At 35.7% G+C, this 19,558-nt stretch overlaps 1 protein-coding gene across 1 annotated transcript in view; it reads left to right on the top strand.

The window, feature by feature from the left end:
• LOC111502771 (uncharacterized) overlaps nucleotides 1-19,558 on the top strand; it is a 358,694-nt gene that overhangs the window by 260,451 nt on the left and 78,685 nt on the right. Inside the window, exon 8 of the mRNA XM_074173303.1 lies at nucleotides 17,615-17,893. Within this exon, the coding sequence (XP_074029404.1) occupies nucleotides 17,615-17,893 (279 nt within the window). The remainder of the gene's footprint in view (nucleotides 1-17,614; nucleotides 17,894-19,558) is intronic.

Genomic DNA, 19,558 nt, shown 5'->3' on the forward strand with positions numbered 1-19,558 from the left:
AGATTCATTTTACGCCAAAGGTTCCAGTACTCTTTCTTCCTCAACATTGTCTTTTACTGACCTTCGCAGTTTACTTCAGTTTTGTTCGAGATGATTTTTCTATATTTCTAATTGAATATTGTGAAAGTGGAAAAGACGGCCCTGACAGTTAATCCGAAGTGGCTCGAACGAGCTCAGACTCCGTAAAGTGCACCAGTTCGATGAACCTCGAGGCAACCGGCATCAGGCAGTCACTGTTCGCTGCAGACGACCTGCAGGTGGCAACTCACGAAGCAGACTCTGCCCCGGCAGACCATCGACTGCAATCTATGAAGAGGTGGTCTAATTTTTCACGGATTGTCTCAGTCGATAGACCGTGAACGGAGTCTAATTATAAAATGATTTTACATAATGAGAAGTTCTACAAACGCATTAAAGGGGAAGGCGAAATTGAAGGCCAGACATTGGGTAGCCCCGATAGTGCAAGGAGTCATTTATATCCTGAAATCGTAACTGAAGTGTTCAATGCCGTGAACTTGAGTTTAGTACTGAAGAATAATCTAATTACTGATTGATAATCCAATTGTTTCTAACCTTCGAAATCCATCTGTGACGTAAAATATATAGTAGGATGCAAACGTACACCATTTTTTGTATAAATTTGTATTCTTGGTATTTGTTAAATTTATTATAAATAGATAAGTATGGCTTATACTCATACATCCCATTTAGGGATTGCGCCTCTATATCATTTGTTGGATCGCCATGGTTACACCTGTTCTCACATATCTTCTTCCATTCTTTCCTCTTACTTACCATTTCTCTTAAATTGCCAACTCCGGTCCTTTTCAGGTCTTCTTTCATAAAGTTTTCCTCTTTGTTTTCTTTCCGCTTGTTCCCAATCCCTCATCATTTTCACTACATTATCTTCTTTCATTCTGAAAAAAGAAAGATGAAACTTCCTATGTTTTATACAACTTGTATTTGTAACTATCGCTACTGCAGTTTCGTCCTATCAGGGAATTTTATTTTCAAACGAGTACAATAAAGTGAAATATGCGGTGTGTATAAAAGCCAAATGGAATAAATTAATCATTTCGGTTACGATACATATTTTAACAAAATCCCGAAACACCTCAAATTTCAATTACAATTTGACACACTTCAACGGAAAAATGCTACCCCTACCTTCAACCCCCGTCGAATGACAGGTACAACCTCCCATTTCAAATGGGAAGTATATGCTTGTGATATATCGTTTGAAATTTCTCTTCATTCTCTATTCAAAAAATGTTATCGCTTTCAAGTTTATTGCAAAGTTTGAGATAAAATAAATTAAAATCATATGGTTACAGAAATTCGATAAAATACACTAGAAACTTATTGCAATATTCTCAAAACTTATTTCATGTTGGGGTATTGATAAAACCATAGCAATGTTCTTTTTAGATGGTATCCTTTAAAAAACTGCAAATAATTTCCATGGCAACAGAAACGCCTTGTCCACTAGTTTATTCTATCTTAACTGTTGCAATAAACTTGATCATTCTCATATTGATTTCAATATGAGAGCCACCGTTAGACAGCTGTTTCAGTCTATTGGGCGTCGGCAGTATCTACCGGGCAGACGGACCTCGATTGGAGACAAAATGTGAATGACCAAGTAAAGTACTTCATAAAAATAACTGCGTAAACACAAGCGAGACATAACTGATTCCACTTATGTCTCACTTCCTACCACTATAGGAAATAACAGATGATCATAGTACCTGAATTTTGTTTACCTGTGACAATGTGGGTTTGAATTTCATTCTCCATATGTCTATTATTACATTGAATATAAATTTTCCAATATATCGTTTACTCTTATGGCATTTATAACATCACAGAAAAGTTTAAATTTTCTCATTTATGATTCTTGCATATTAATTATATGGTTTATGATCAGATCACGTCCACACTATCCCGCGAAAACAATTATTTTTTTAACGAGAGTTTGGAACAATCTGTAATAAACTGAATCTCTGCCCATGGCTATAAAGTTTTACTGCAGTGGTGGAATCTACCTGATCATCTTCATTATCAAATAGAAAGTTAATCAAGTTGAGATACCTATTCCAGTTGACATACCTAAAAAATTTAATTCTGCTCGGTTTTACGAAGGTTTGAAATATTAATTAGCAGTAACACCCACTTCAAGTTCTTAATAGTTTTTTCCACAAGGCATTTGACATATCCCACTGTGTAGGGGTGAATGTTTCGAAATTTCATTTTTTTTAATTGCGTATATAGGTATAGGTATCTGTCTTCGATATACAGTCATCAGATTTATTTTGATTTCTGTTGGAGTGTGGGATGCTTCTTTCCCGCATGGGACTTTATTTACGAGAACTGTCACTACTCAGATCCGACATCATTCACAAACCTTTGCTCAAAATAAACCTTCTGAGAAACATCTAAAACAGTGACAACGAAAGATCACGAAGTATTTTGAAACTGTCGCATTCGCCAATTAGTGCATAAATTGGAATAATTCCCCATATTACTGAACATGTTTTTTTTGACTAATTGAATATGTTGCATATACAACATGTGAATTGACTATCGGATCATGAATATTCTTTGATTTTTCTCCTTCGACATATGTGATGGGGATGAGTATGCATCATTTATTATCTATCAACAATCGCAATATCACAACATTTTTGTTATCCGATGATTTGATATGGTAGGAGCTTCAATCACGTTCATTAAAGTTTATAATTTATGATTTTCACAAACTATTATTTTTGCTCAATGTAATTTAAATCTAATTTTAACGATGTGATCTCACCACAAACCATCTTATGTGTATAAGTGTATATATTACTAAAATATATGGCTATGTGAAAATTGATGTACATTAAAACTGCATTAAACATTGTAATAATAATTACGCACTGGTGGTTACCGAGGTGCTTTGCAAAAACCAGATTTGGTTCTGCAGAATTCTCATAAAAGGTTATTGGAACTGGCATAATAAAATAAGAATGTAAAACTTTTGCAATCGTGTTCCTATGCTTCACTAGATAACTATTTATTGAGTTCCAATTCGAATTCAAACTCAATCTTTCCCCTTCTAATTATACCGAATTTTCCAGTTGGTGTATTTCTCAATGTAATCATGATCGTCCTTGTTGATGTTTCCTGACCATAACAATAGCGGTTATTTTCCTGAGACTGGTTTGTAAAACACTCATCATAACTGTCTAGAAATATTTGAAAGTGTGAGAATGAAGAAATAGAAAAAAAATGGTGTCATAATAGTAGGTAGGTTTTTTTACAAATTGAAATGAATAATAATTTATCATGAAGTGTCATTCGTCTTGAAAAATTCTTGTTGGAACTTGGGGTGAGTGGCGGGGGATCACTGTCTCTCTCTTATGGCTGTTTGACAGTCCCCCGGTGCAGACCACACGGCACTCACCCAGTAAAGTTATCGGTCAACCACCCAATCCCGCATCTGCGGGTAACAGGTTTCAAGCTAGATGTGTGGGAGAGGTGTCTCGCAAGAGCCCTCGGCGGTTACTCATCCAACGCTGGAAAGGTAACTTTCCTAACATGAGTGCCCCTCGGGGTAACGTAAGGGTATGCGGTGCAGACCATACGGCGTACACCCAAAAGTTGTTGATGAACCGCCCTATCCCGCACCTACACGGGTAATCGGCGCGACATATGATGTGTGGTAGAGAATGCTCGAAAGAGTCCTCAACGGTTACTCATCAGACGTTGGAAAGGGAACTTTCCTAACATGAGTTCTAGGGGGGAGGTGAGTGTCCGCTCGCGGCTGGAGGCTAGCGAGCCTCATCTCCAACTGGCGTTGGCCTCTTAGGGGCAGCGGCTCCACTAGCGGGCAAAGGGATACAGGGTTGCGGTAATCCATTCATGGGTGCATTGCAGCCCCATACTGAGGCACTGGACGGCTTATGCTGTTCCGTGATCTTCGCCTGCTTCTGTACGGATCCGAGCGTTCGAGGTGTCGGGGCTCGCGGTCCTTCCGGGCTCTAGTATCCGAGTCTAGTCTTGGAGGGCACCAAGGTAGACGCTTGAGGTGTCGGACCTCGGTTGGACGGAGCTACTAGTATCCGAGCTTAGGACCCCGACCGGCCACTTCCGGGACTATATTCCCAATTGATTTGGCATGGTTGGCGGGGGCAGGTGTGCGACGCGAGCACTCTCTGGCGAAAGAAGAGCTTAGTTAACTTGTACGAACGTTCGGTCGAACGCTGCCGATGGTTCTGTCTCTTGGTTAGCCACACTAAGTAGATGTAAGGAAGCAATTCCGGGTTCGGTGAGCGGGAGGAAGCCCTGCGAAATCCTGTTGGTGTGGGGTGAGGGGCGGTACCCGCAAGGATTTCCCGAAAATCCACCCCTCCACACCCGATCGCATCCAACGCCAGTGTGCGTCTTGGGGGCCTAACCGGCCCCCTAGGCCCCCCGTTAGGCCGTAACTATGACTCTCTCAATAAAGAATAGAGAATCAAACACACATTCTCATGAATTCATATTCGACTTTATGCTGAACTTGATAATTATACCGCAGGTCGTAGACTAAACGCCAGGCACAAAACCTGCAGACCACGATTTGCAAACCCAAAAAGTAGCTTTGGTATAGTTATTTCCGGCCATAAAGTTTTCACTCTTTACCCCGCTAGTATTAGTTTTTCTCAGATATCTTCAGATAGAGACAGTAATCACGTACAGAAATCAGGTATTATTTTTGAGCACCCTACTGATACAGCTAATAAAATAATGTCATAGATTAAAAACGTTTCTACTTGTCAAAAGGTTCAGTTTTTTCTTAATATCAACACCTCAATCAAATAAACTGAAAATTACTTTTTTCTAAAGCAAAACTATATTTCCTATTTTAAACATCACATCAGATAACTAGTCTGTGTGAAAATAATAATTTGCTATCATCTCCTATTTTTTTTATGGACAAAACACAAGCACTACAGGAAACACCTTACGGCGCTCCAAGAGCGGTGCCTGTGCGAAAGAAGTGATTCGCATTGGATTTCAACCGCTGGGGATTAAATCCATTTGGAAAAACGTTCTCATGAAGTTTATTCTACTCGAGCGCAATTCTCTAAATGAAAGAGTTCTTGAACAGTGAAGTTCCAGGTGTACTGAGTTGAACCTCAAAACGATGAGCAGCCACAGTCCGTCGCGTATTTCTGATATGCACCGCTCTTGGTGGAACCAAATGTGCCAAGTCACTTGAACACTTCCCGTGAAAGTATCTATAGAAGAAAGACAAAACGCCAACCTTTCTTCGATGTTCTAGACTATCAAGGTTGCAAGTGATGTTTGTGTCTCCAATCAGGCGGATGGCTCCTTTCTGGATGGAATCCAGCAACTTCAGTGTATGTTTGGGGGCGGAGCTCCAGACATGAGAACAATACTCCCAAGAAGGTCTGATCTGAGCTTTATAATGCAACAAAAGTTGCTAAGGTGTCTACAGTTTTGTGGTTTGGAACAGTATTCCAAGCTTTTGAGAAGCGGCCTTTGCAATTCCAGCGACATGATTGTGCCAAGACATATTGATGTCCATTTTAACCGCTAACAAACATATCGAAGCAGAAAGTGGAATTGTCGGACCTAACATTATTATATCCGATTCGGAGACTTTTATGTTTTTGGAGAAAACTGATGCCTGGGTTTTTGTGGCATTGAATTGAACCTGATTACTTTCACCCCAATTTGAAATTACTTCTAGATCCTCATTAAGATATGCAACCTCTTGCTGTCCAAGACATCGGCTGCTATCCGCAGCTGATGCGTCATACCAAATGGTATGACGAGACACATGTGCTGTCGTCAGCAAAGCAATATATTGGATTCTTGTTTTTTATTGATTTACAATAAAAAAAGTTTGGAGACAATATATATCTCTGGGGAACACCAGCGTTGATGGTGAAAGTATTTAAGAGATATCCTTCGACAGCCACTTGCAGGGAACGTTCTTTCAGGTAGCTGAAAAGCCATACACAAAAATGATCCAACAAGTCATAGTATCGAAGTTTGCCCAGCAAACCCTATGACCGTATGTGGCATTAGCCCAACAAATATGGGTGACATACGATAGAAGGTCGCCTGTTAATCTTTGTTTCCGAAAGTCATATTTCTGATCACTCAAGATGTTGAATGAAGCCTTCCAAATATTTAAGGATATGGTGGTTTACAGCTTTCTCCGTGAGTGAAATGGAGTTGATAGAAAGTTTTCCACAGTTTTGGTGTTGAAAACATCTTGAAAGTTATAAGCTGTATCATCATCATTCTCCCAATTTGATTTTTCATATTTAATTCTGGCTTTAGAAAAATTGATTTTGAATATCTCATTCTTCTTATTTTCTTAGTAGCCACACTGATGGTTGATAGTTTGGATCAATGTTAACGAAGTGATTATTGAAATCCTCACAAATGTTTGTGGTTTCTATCTGCTGTCGATTCAAATTAATGGAACTTATTTTTTTTGTTCCCACTGGAATTCAAATAATTACTTGTCATCCATGTTGACTTTGGTGTTGATTTTTGTTTTATCTTCCAACCAATTATACTAATTATGGCTTATTGCTTACTTACCAAGTGCATGGTAATGTAGTGGTACTGTACTGACCGCGAGAGTTTGTGAAGTTTTTGATCAACTTTCATTAATGGAATTACAAAATATGAACCTAAATTATCTGTTCTTACCTAACTTCATTTGGCCTAACTCGCATAAAACTTGGAAACTAAACAAATGATTCTGTGATAGATTGTTTGAGACCAACGTTATTGACTCATGTTTCATTGTCTGGGTTTCTGAAAGATAATGACAGATTAAAAAGTATGCCTGCTAGCATCCTTCAGACTTGATTTTTTGAAGACATATGGGCCTTTGAATATACTTGAACGTGGTCATACTGGCTCCACTCTCTACTGGAAGAGTTGCCAATATTTTATTTTTGTGAATTACTCCAACCTAGATATTTTGCAATGAAGAACGGGAGTTTTCTGAATGTGTTTTTTCAAATAAGTGTACCAGTACAGCGAAATTGGCTTATGTTAAAAAGAGTTATTTTTATGAATAAAAATGTGGCAGCTTGTAGCCCCCTATCAGCTGCAACCTATTAATTTTTTTTTCCTCGGCGAAAGGCGCCATCCACCAAATACACCAAATATTAAGCCGATTTGGTTCATTAAGATAACATCTAATATGAGGCCGCATGAAGATGATCCTCTTGAAGATGATCACTTGGTGATCGAAACACGTATCGAGGTGTTAAAATAACGGTTTGGTGTTGGGGAAAAAACTCCAGAAATAGTTACTATTAGCGATTTTGATATTCTATTTACCATTAGTTTTCTTCACTATTGAATTTTTGGATAATAAGGAACTCGGTAAAAAAAATTCTTCGAGATCATCTCAACGGGTCCAAGCAGCATAATTTCATCCATGTGTTGACAATTTTCTGCTATTCGGTATAGTAGTTTGTTTTTTCTGTAGCAAGTTTTGTGCTGCTTTCTTGTTTGACAGGTACTAACACAGAATTTCTTCAGCAGTAATTTTGAGATAAATGTGAATTCAATAACGAACTGTTAAAGGAACAAATTTGTATGCATTCCAGCAACTTACAAACCCAAGAATCTCTGACTTGAGGGTACAGACATCTACTTCATTTCTTTGCTATATAAATAGCTATCATTCACACGATCACATGGTCGCTCTGTATAGCATCCGGCGTGATGACGAATAAAAGTAGGAATATTGATAATCATCTCAACTATCGCTCCCCACAATAATAATGCATTTTTGTTTCGCTCCAGTTGTTCGACGTGCTACGACAAAGATGGTTTGAAGAATTTTCTCGGTGTTTATCTTGCCAACACACTACCAGTCGTGGTCTTTTACTTGTGTCTTTTATTTTGTGTAAAATTAATTTGTGAAAAGTGGCCACCATTCGAATGTGTGATTTTTTTGTGAAGTAAAAATTAGTGCTAATACCACTCTTCTGCGACTAGTACCACTGAATCGAAGAAAATCCTCAATAATAGCGTTGAATGAAGAAAAATAGTACTACAATCGTACCATAAAAGTTACAGGAAAGTACTTCTCGGATTTCTTCAAATAAAATAAAGCAACGAGCAACTTCTAAAAGTTGGATGGTACCAACTTCAGTTACCTAATTTGAAGTAGGCAGTAAGTAGGCTCAGCCAGTATGAGGTTAGAAAAGTTGAGTTCATCAAAAATATTTGGAAAGCCTGCGAATATTCTGTATTTTATCCAAATATTTTTTTCTCTTCTAGACTCAAGGCAAACAATTTGAACATTTCATCTCAGAATATTGAATATAATTAAGAATAAAATAAAGATGACAAAGGGTTAATTTCCAAGTGTTGCTAAAACTAAAGTAAATATTTTAAATTGATTTTTTCTAAAATGCAAAATTTTGTGTGCCATCAGTAAGGAGTTTTCTGTTTTTCAGAGCCGGGTTTGAGTACAGAGTATTCATACTGAATACAGATTTTCACATATAAAACAAATCCATTGTTTTGGTTGTGCTTTCTATGATTGTACATATATCATGTCATTTTCATCCAAATAATATGGGTCTGAATCTTCGATTTACTGAGCTACTGTTAATATAATTGATCAGTATATTTGCAAGAGTCACTAATAATCATTAGATATACGAATATTTTTGGATTTCTTTGATATCAATATTCAAAAGTTTATCAAGTGTAGACGTACATTTTACGAGTTTCGCAAACTCATTGCATTGAAAGTTCAAGTAAGGGTTCATTGAGAATATAAATTATATAAAACAATTGGTTTCTGTAATAATTGTAATGGTTTCTGAGAACTTGAAATTATTCAGGATGAATTGAAATTTTACTAGTCAGGATAGACATTTTTTCCATTGAGTATTACTTGTGGAAGTAGAATGTGTTGCGCTAGGTATATATTTTCAATTGCTTTCCTAGCCGTTTTCTGTTTTGAAAGTTCCTCTTCTGATATTTTCTTTATTCCCTTAATTTCCTTGCTTTTCCAATTAAGGTTTCCTTGATAATGTAGTATATTTAGTGTCGTTTTATAATATATTTATTTTTTATATTTTTGTATTAATGATTTTTCTGGAGCAACCTTCATTTGTTTCACCTTGAATCTTTTTGAGGTACGACATGTGAAGCGACATCCAGCAAGGTACAAAAAATACTTTTTGTGACATCGATAAGAGAACATCTAAGACTACTGTCATACCGTTTTGAAGGAATGGTAACAACGCTTCTATAGGATATTCGACATAGATATATTAAGTATAGTTTCACTCATAAGAAACCTACACATTGTGCTGAAGGAAAAGAAAATGAAGAAAAATATGTAGAGAAGAAGCATGGATAGAAGTTGGCGATTCCGGTAGTATTTGAAAAATACATTACTATCACGAAGTCTTTCATGGGAAATAACCGACGAGTAAAGTATTGGTGATTGATTGATTCCCTGTTGAAATGTTACCAATTGGTCGTGGTCGAATGGAACTTGTAGTACGAAACGTTTCGTCTGCTACCGCGGCAGACATCTGATGTGCAAAAGGACGAAGGTAGTATCTCGAATTTTCAGTAATGATGACTGGTCGTCAGTCTTAGCAATGACTGGTTGATCGTACCAAACAAATTGTCTGCTACTGCAGAAGACATCTTGAGTAGTATTTACGTTGACTACGAGGGCAACGGTAGTATATCAAGACTTCGACTGGTATCGTCCTCGCAGTCAACGCATGTACCACTGAAGATGGCTTCCGCAGACGAAACATTGATACTTCTATTCTAACCAGCCAGAATTTGGTTCTTTCTAGTGCCCCATATTGATTGTGATATTGGAGGACGGTTTAGGCGAGTCTTATTTAACAAAATACGAATTTATACATGCGCACGACTTCAATTCACAAACACAGTCATCATTAAAATACTTGTCATTTACTGTTTGGAACCTTTAGTGTAGTAATGAATATTACTAGAGTTTTTTTCCCAACATCAAATCGTTATTTTTTCCAGTTTAATCTTTCTCTTGAAGATGATCACTTGGTGATCGAAACACGTGTCGAGGTATTAAAAATAACGATTTGGTGTTGGGAAAAAACTCCAGTAATATTCATTATTAAAATATATTAATTCTTTCGACTCGACCACTTGATTTTTTCAAGTTGGGGTTGAGGCAATTCACAAATAACCATCACAACATTTTTCTTGGATATTTTTTGTCGACGATTCGTTGGAATATATACATAATTTTGGGAAGCACTAATTAAGATCGTGAGCCACCAATACACCAGAATTATTAGGTTTTCATGCATTTTGCAAATTTCAAACATTTTTCAAAAATTCAATTAAGTGAAAAAGCTTTTTGGGTTTCACTTCTCCATCTTTATAATAATAATAATAATATGTTTATTATCGCATACACTGAAGGTAGTATCTCATAGAGTAGTATTACATAGAGTGCTATCGAAAATAAACAAGATAATCACAGCCATAGAAATCTATAGCTTGTTCGTGATAAGGATACAGTGTAATTAACTGTATAATTACTTAATCTAACATTGAAAAATAATGAATGATGAATTAATCAATAACCTTATTAACATTGACAGTAGTTTCAGACAGAATACATAGTTATTTTCGTCCGCTCAACAAATGCTTAAGTTAAATTGCTGTTTGAAATAGTTTGATTAACAAAATCAGAAAATCTTTCGGTATTCAGAATGAATTTCTTCACTTCTCTCTTAAACATGTGAGAACTGTTGATATTTTTGATTTTTTCTGGTAATATTTGGTATAAGCGTGGTCCGAGATATGTTGCATATCTATGGTTTTGTCACATCGTGGTGCATTTAAAGAGTTTACCTTTTTCCTATTATTGTTATACAAAATAACTCTCAAAATAATCTCTTTAAAAAGATGTATACAAGACAAAAAGCTTTTTTACCCAAAAGCTATTATCCCTTAAAAATATATTCCTTTCAATTCAATTGATTAATACTGATTGCTGGTCGAGATGAGTAGATATTTGTTTTTAAAAGTATGTTATTACGAAATTTTGGAGAAAACCAAAAATTCGCCATTATAAAACGAATTATTAAATATTACATAAGATTTATATACAGGTTGTTCCTTAAACACATGCTTATATTTAAGGAGGTAATTCTTAGACCCATTTTAAGAAAAAAACTTCCTATGGACGTATGTCCTAAACGCCTTAACTTTTGAGATACAGGGTGGCAAAGTTTTCAAAAATAATCAGTTTTTTAATAATAACTGAGATAATTTTGTAGACATCTTTGGCATATTTGGTACAAATGTTCCATGCCTCAAGGCGCATTTTCTGATGTACACAAATTTGTATTTTTTCAAACAGTGGCATCCCTACGGGTTTCGCATTGAATATTTTTGGGGAAAAAAGTACTACGCCGATGCTTTCTTTTCAAAATAAAATTATTTTTAAAATCCTCATTTATTTTTGAGAAAATTTGATCTCCTGGTATTTCTTTGTCCGACGCATGATTTTCACTCAAAAAAATAAAAATCGACAGAAAGCAAATTAAGAAATTAGATCAATTCTAAAATGAATGAGAATCTGAAAATTGCTTCATAACGCATTACCAATTCCCTAATAATATTTGAAAACATAATCTGCAAAAAAATGAATTTTTCACAAAAACGAGTTTTATTTTATTTTGTGACAGTAAGTCTAAACGAATAGCACAAATTTGTTAATTAGTAATAATACCAAAACTTATTATAAAAATTGTTGGAAGTGGCCACCTGCACTTAGTATGCATGCTTCCGCCCTTCTACGCATGGAATTACGCACCCGTTCAAATATTCCCGGCGTATTTCGTATAGTTTCACACGAGGCAACTATTCGCTCTCTTAAATCTTCTAAAGTATTAACGGGAGTTTTATACACAAGAGTTTTAAGGTGACCCCATAAAAAAAATCCAAACTGTTGAGATCGGGGATCTTGCTGGCCATTGCTGAGGTCCTCCGCGACCTATCCAACGATTAGGATAAACTGTATTTAAATGGTTTCGGACAATTACACTGAAATGAGCAGGGGCGCCATCGTGCATGTACCATATTCGATTCCTTAACGCAAGTGGCACATCTTCCAATAACCCAGGTAAGTCTTCTTCGAGAAAGTGTAAATAAGAACGACCATCAAGGCGTCCTGGTAGAAAGAATGGGCCTATTAGATGATCACCTATAATTCCTGCCCATACATTAACCGAAAATTGGTGTTGGAAATGGGTTTCGGTTATTGCATGGGGATTTTCTTCAGCCCACACATGATTGTTATGGAAATTTTGAATGGCATTCCGAGAAAAATTTGCTTCGTCTGTGAACAAAATTTGTGTCTCAAACTGCGGATTTAGTGCAATACTTTGTAGATACCACTGACTGAAGTTCACACGCTGTGGAAAATCTCTGGGGAGTAATGCCTGCACTCTTGAAATATGGTATGGGTATAACAAAAAATCAACCAAAATACGCCATACAATTTGATGACAAATATCCAGATTTCTAGAGATCTTCCTCGTACTCGTCTCAGGATGTTCCTCAATTTCTTGCAGCACCGCTTCCTCAATTTCAGGAGTTCTTACTACACGAGGTCTACCTTCCGGAGTCCCTTTCTTGAAACTACCAGTTTCCCCAAGTCGACGATGAATATTTGAAAAGGTTCGGCTATCTGGTAAGGCACGATTAGGATATCTTTCCTGATAAATGCGCCTGGCTTCTGTTGCATTACCATCGGCAAGGCCATATACGTAATGCATTTGCGCCATTTCCGCATTCGTATAATTTACCATATTTACTGATATTCAGAAAAACAGTGGACTACCAAAATAACTTCAATAACACTTCAAAATCAATCAAAACGCGCTGTGACAGTTTTTAACACCAACACCTTACTTTAAACCAACATCAATATTAGCTACTGACGTTTGTACATACAGAGAATTCGTTTTTTATTGCTATGTTGGGTACGCTGTTTTTTCGACACATATCGACAAACTCCATATTTCCAAGAGGTGCAGTAAATAAATTCTGCTACACGTCATTTATTCCAGGATAACTAAATTTATGTTTTCAAAAATTATTAAGCGGTGCTGCGTTATGACGTAATTTTAATTGAGAACAGTGCATCTGACAACAAACAAATACCTTTCAGATCCTCAATTATTTTGCAACAAATCTGATCTCTTAGTTTGCTTTCAGTCGATGCACGATACCGCATCAGATTTTTAAGGAATTTATCCTTAAGTAAAGCGATTTTTAATTTTTTGAGCGAAAACCATGCGTCGGACAAAGAAAACCCAGCAAATCAAATGTGCTCAAAAATGTATGGAGATTTAAAAAATAATTTTTAATTCAAGATAAAGCAGTGGCGTAGTATTTTTTTCGCCAAAAATATACATTTCAAAACTCGTACGTACGCCACTGGCAGAGAAAATTAAGAAAATTGTACATCAGAAAATGCGCCTTGAGGCATGGAACATGTGTACCAAATGTGCCCAAGATGTCTACAAAATTATCTCAGTTATTATCAAAAAACTGACTATTTTTGACAACTTTGCCACCCTGTATCTCAAAAGTTAAGGCGTTTAGGACATACGTCCATAGGACGTTTTTTCCTTAAAATGGGTCTAAGAATTACCTCCTTAAATATTAGCATGTGTTTAAGGAACACCCTGTATATGGTTGTAATTTAATTTGACAGTAATACTCATAAAAGAAGCATTGTTTGTAATGCAATTAATAGTATTGTGAAAATACGAAATAGTGCAAGAGTACCTGTTCACACGATAGAAGTAATAAATTACGTTGGGAAAGCTCTGTTGTTACAAACGTTCCATTCATAAAATGAAAAAAATATTCATATGCAAATACCGGTGAATGGCTTGATAGATTTAAAAGCAGAACTCTGATATCTGAATGGCCAGAAAGGTAACAACGGAGATCCTTTTAGATAGATAAAGAGAAAGGAAACATCTACAACGGTGCATCTATGAAGGAAAATAATCAGAGCAGATTATGATTCCGTACATCTTGATTATCATACGCGGTGAAACATATAGGTGGTAGCCTTAAGAAGTTTCAAAATGAAACGTGAAAAATATGACTGAAAATCCAAGTAGTCACTTTTTGGTCTAGTATTGAGTCCCTACAGCAGAGATCTGTTAACAGTTTAGATTTTTACATAATGCATAATGCGACATGTCCCGGAATAACATGATAAATCAAAATGAAATGAAATGAGATTATTTTAGTGTTGACCTTGACTTTTTCAACTGATGCATCATCAAATTGAAATGATTCATTCGTTTACCGCTACTGAAATAATAACTCATTAAATCAATGAAAATTATAATTTCCATTGCCACTCCCGAAACAAAAAATAAATATATAAATTAGACCTTAATACTTGTTTCAGGAATTATAATGCGACATGTCCCGGAATAACATGATAAATCAAAATAAAATGAAATAAGATTATTTTAGTGTTGACCTTGACTTTTTCAACTGATGCATCATATAAATTGAAATGATTCATTCCTTTACCGCTACTGAAATAATAACTCATTAAATCAATGAAAATTATAATTTCCATTGCCACTTCCCGAAACAAAAAATAAATATATAAATCAGACCTTAATACTCGTTTCAGGAATTATAATTGGAAATAAATTGGGTCTGTATGGATAATTATGATAATGTGAAACCATTTCTAAGAAATATACAATTTCCGTAACAAGCTGCCTTTAATTGCACATAATGACTATGTAAATAAGTTCAGATCGTACAACTTATTCTATTTTTGTCTTTTTTATCGCGTTAGGAGAGAACATTTTTTCAAATACTAGTGAAATATCAATTGTCAAATTTGTCAAAACCAAAACAAATCTGTCAGTTGCCCATCACTCAATTGCAAAATCATCTGTGTCACATTCATATCACTTTCATAACAAATTTTTCGTGAAGAAAGTTGAAAAATATACAGAAAAAGTTCATATTCGTCTTCCATAAATAAGTAAGACTTAGAGGAATTGAAGTTCATTTAAAAATACGAATACATCTTCACAACACAATAGTTTCATTCTGAGAGATTCAGCAGTGTCACGAGACCTTTCCGATATTAAGTAAGTTTTTACTTCTGCCATTTTTATCTTCTAGAAATTAGTTGACTGAATTCATATCATTGAAATATTTTTTCGCTACTATTCATCTACCAGATTAAATCGCATTGGGTTTTTGAATACCTACACTTTTCAAGATCTCTCGTGATGAGTCTTCAGAAATTCAATAGTGGCAAGCACTTTGAATGTTTTATCAATTTCTTTAGGTGTTTTTATGTTGGCTTTTAATGTTGCAGTCACCAGTTATCGACTTGGAATTGCATCAAAGGAAACTCCATGTAACATTCAAAAAACCAAAAAACTCTAAATTCTGTTTATGATTGCATCACCTCCCACTTTCCTAACTGCACAATCTGGTCTCGATGAAGTAACTGTCGTTTTTAAAAAATGCACCAATGCAATGCACCAATGCACAAAAATGCACTAGTAGGAAAAGTGTTCGAGTTGAATCTATTCCCAAAAAAAAAAATAAGAAAAATCTAATTGACCATAGACCGGTGGTTTTACTTATCTCATATATTTGGAATGCTTCAACATCTTTGCAAAGTGTTTGACACTGTCTGGATTACCTAAAATTCGATGTTAGAACTTATCAGATATGTTTAAAATCTGTCTGTTTTTCCGTTAATCAGCTGTTGCCCCCATACGAACGACAACTCTCTGAAGTTGAGAAACTTGTGCGAGCTAAGGACTCATGAGGTCTTACGTTTGATTCCTAACACGGTTGCAGAATCATCCCAGCTTCAACCAGAAAAATTATCTCGAGAAAAATATCTGGTCGAGGCAGGAATCGAACCCACGGTCTTCCGATCGTGAGTCGGGCGCACTACCACCGCGACCAATTCCACATTCATGGAACAAAACATTATGCCTAGACGTCGATTAATTTGGGTGTCAATCTGGATACTGGTACAATTACGTTACAGGAATTCAGCTCCTCCAAAGCTTTGATTTTACTGCTTAACGTTTCGAGGTTTGATCAACACACCTCTGACTACACTTTTTAGGATGAAGAATGCCCTTTTTGAGGGAAAAATCTTGCTCTATTATACAGCAATTTAAATCCTATGTAAATTTCTACTTCCGTACAGGTAATGCTCTCAGGACGTTTTAAAAATTATAATACGGACCTGTATTTTTTGTCACAATTCTTCAAACTAGAATATCCCTCTAATATTGACAGATTTAATTTTCCCCGATATTCTTGAGGGTTGACGATTTCATTGTCATCAAATGATTTGTTTTTATTACAATTTTGAAAATATTCACTCTATTTTTGTACCAGAAACAATCATTGACGTTATATACTACAGGATCATTGAAAAATGTGAAAATATTTGAATCTGTGTTGAAGAAAAAAGACTAAAATTCTCAAATTGGAGAAACTGGCTAGTTCCAAATACCTTTCAATTATAATTCTGGGGTAATTTATAAAATTCCCTTCTAATAGAAAAAAGTTATATTTCAATAGTGAATTAGAATTGTTATAGTGTTTTTTACTAATCGACAAACCTACGAAAAACATACCGATGAGATCAGACAGCTACTTTCAACGGTCTCCTTTTAAGTAGATCTGATCACAAACACATTCCAAAAACAAAGAAATAATGCGAACTGCTTCTACTCATGATAAGGAATTGGACGATGCTTCAAATTATCTAAAAGAAGAATTCATTCAGGCCAGTTTCAACTCACCTACACTAATGTACTGACACCTATTAAAAAAAAACAACTACTCCCCTGGCTAATACCACGATAGGCTTTGGATTCTATCCGACAGGTGTCAGTGCAGGAATTTATTTTCAATATTGAAACGGACACACTTGCAGACCGATTTCGTCAGTTGCAGGCCGATTTCGGCCAACAGCATATGCATATGTAGGAAGATTCCTACACTTACACCTGTCGGATATAATCCAACGTCTTTCGTGGTATTAGCCAGGGGAGTGGTTGTTTTCTGATAGATGTCAGCCCTTAAACTTACAGTGTAGATGATTTGAATCTGGCCTCTTTTAGAAGATTTGATTCACAGCCAGTCTTCAAGTATGCTCACTAAATATATGTGGTTGAATCTTGATGAAAATCCATAACGTCTTCAATTAACACTCGATTGAGAAATTTTCACTGGCGTCCTTAGGCGTCTTCCTACTGAATAAATTATACCTAATTAGTGATTTATATTCTAGAGAACAGAGTGGACTGTATTATTATCATTTTATTAACTGAAGGGTGAGCTGGTCAGGCACAGTTCTCGTAGCCCCAATTAATTCAGGAGGGCGCGTTAGCATCATCAACCAATGACCACTCCCCACACCGTGATTCCGAAATTAATGTGCCCTATCACGGTTATAATTATAATTATTATCATTAATATTTTTCATTACCATTACTAATATATTTTTCTTTCTTTGCAGACGACACTGAGAGAGTAAGCCATCACTTGGTCCGCCTTGCAAAAGAAAACGGTTCTTTGGATAATATTTCCGTTATAGTAGTTTTTCTTCGAGAACCATCGAAAATTTTGGCGGATGCCCATTGGGCGAACCGCAACTTGAACCCTGTTACGATGGACGCAGGCCTCGATAATGCCAACAACCCCTTCGCCATATCGAATGGCGCCACCACTGACAATATTATTTCGCAGAAATCCGAAGGCCTACTCTTGAATTTGACGGATAACTTCAAAAAGAATGGTAAGTTATTGGGTATACTTGATTGTTAGAATTCGAACCAACACAATTGTGTTGAAAACAATTTTCTCGCGTTAGAACTACTGTTTCTTTCAAGCAAAAAAAGAAGTGACATCGAGAAAAAAGTTAGCAGTGGAATAGTTTAATGGGTATCCTATTAACGGAGTCAATAAGTTAATTAGGTGTGTAAATCCACGACTTTTCAGAAAGACTCAAAAAAAACTGGGGGACAAAGAATGTATTGGTCAAACTAAGTTGACAATAATAACTGGTGACAAGGAACATATTTCACATATTCGGTTTCATAGACTAGATAAAACTAAACTCTGTCCATCCAACAAACAAATTAACCCAAACAATGATGGATGCGTGATCGCCACGTAATCACCACGTAAATTTGCGTCTATTGGATAAAATAAACAAACCTCCTCATACTGTTTTATCAGATTTAACTGCAGTCGGCTGGCATAATCCATTCAGGTATTTCGCTACAGAGTCGGAGTGGTGAGTTACATTTTAACGCCATATGCGGTATTTTGAAGTTTGAATTTTTTTAAATGTCATCTACTGATACAGCTGAAGAAACTGCTAATTTGCATACGTACACTCCACCACATATTATTGAAGAAAACAAATTCTTAGTGCAACTCTGTACAGAGTGGGCTAAATTAGGCACTTTTAAAGGGAAACTCCTGTTTTCAAACTAGATAGATGAAAACTGATGGTATGTTTTTCGAAAATGTGCATTTTCGAAAAGTTGCTGTAACTTTTTTTCTGTCAAAAATTTCTTGTTTCTATGAAAACATTTCCAAAGCACTTTTTTACGTAGAATTTATTGGTGTAAAAAACTCATTTTTTTCAAATGAGATATCGATAGTTATTGATGGAAAAATCTTTTTTTAATAGACATCCTGTATATTTCAATGGAGCTCAAAATTACCTTTCCAAAAATGTAACACACTTGATGTTTTGCTAGAGTCATCTTTGAAATACAGGGCTTTTAGGTTTTTTTCATGTAGATTTTGAAACGCTTGCTTGAATCCAGTAGGCAAAATACACTTTTTCGTAAACTGTGTTCAGACGAATCATAAATTATTTTTTAATTTTGTGTTGTACAGGGTATGTAAAGGGGAATAGCGAATAACACTATGGGTTCTTCAGGTAGCGTGTATGTCATTATGCACTATAAGTTAGAACCGCCATTGAAACTGTTTAAATTTATTGAAAAAATATTTTTTGTGAAAGGACCAATGCATTCCAAATTTTGAATTCAGTCATCAATGTACCGAGTACCAAATCCCAGAATAGGGTATCACAGTTGAGTTTTTTTACATGATGCAAATCGGGTGTCTCTACAACATTCAATTATTTAGGGAAATCACTTTTTGGTTAATTTTGAGAAAAAACTACATATGATCTTGAATTTTGAATTACATGGTGCTGAAGTTTTGAGAGAAAAAAATGTTACGTTTCTGAATATTTTCCTGAAACATAGTACTTATATTCTATTCATCAAATGGCATTTTCTGCTGTAAAACATAATTTTTCATTCTTGCCAATGGTATCCAATTTACAATAGTTTATTTTCAAGAGAAAAATGATACTTCACTGCCTTCACTGCTGTTTCTTAAGTATTTTTTTTTTTAATTCGTCACTTCTTTCTGAACA

This window comes from Leptinotarsa decemlineata, unplaced genomic scaffold, assembly GCF_025532065.1.
Source record: "Leptinotarsa decemlineata unplaced genomic scaffold, Ldec_3_MD MMD2_tig00000218_RagTag_RagTag, whole genome shotgun sequence".
Lineage (NCBI taxonomy): Eukaryota > Metazoa > Arthropoda > Insecta > Coleoptera > Chrysomelidae > Leptinotarsa > Leptinotarsa decemlineata.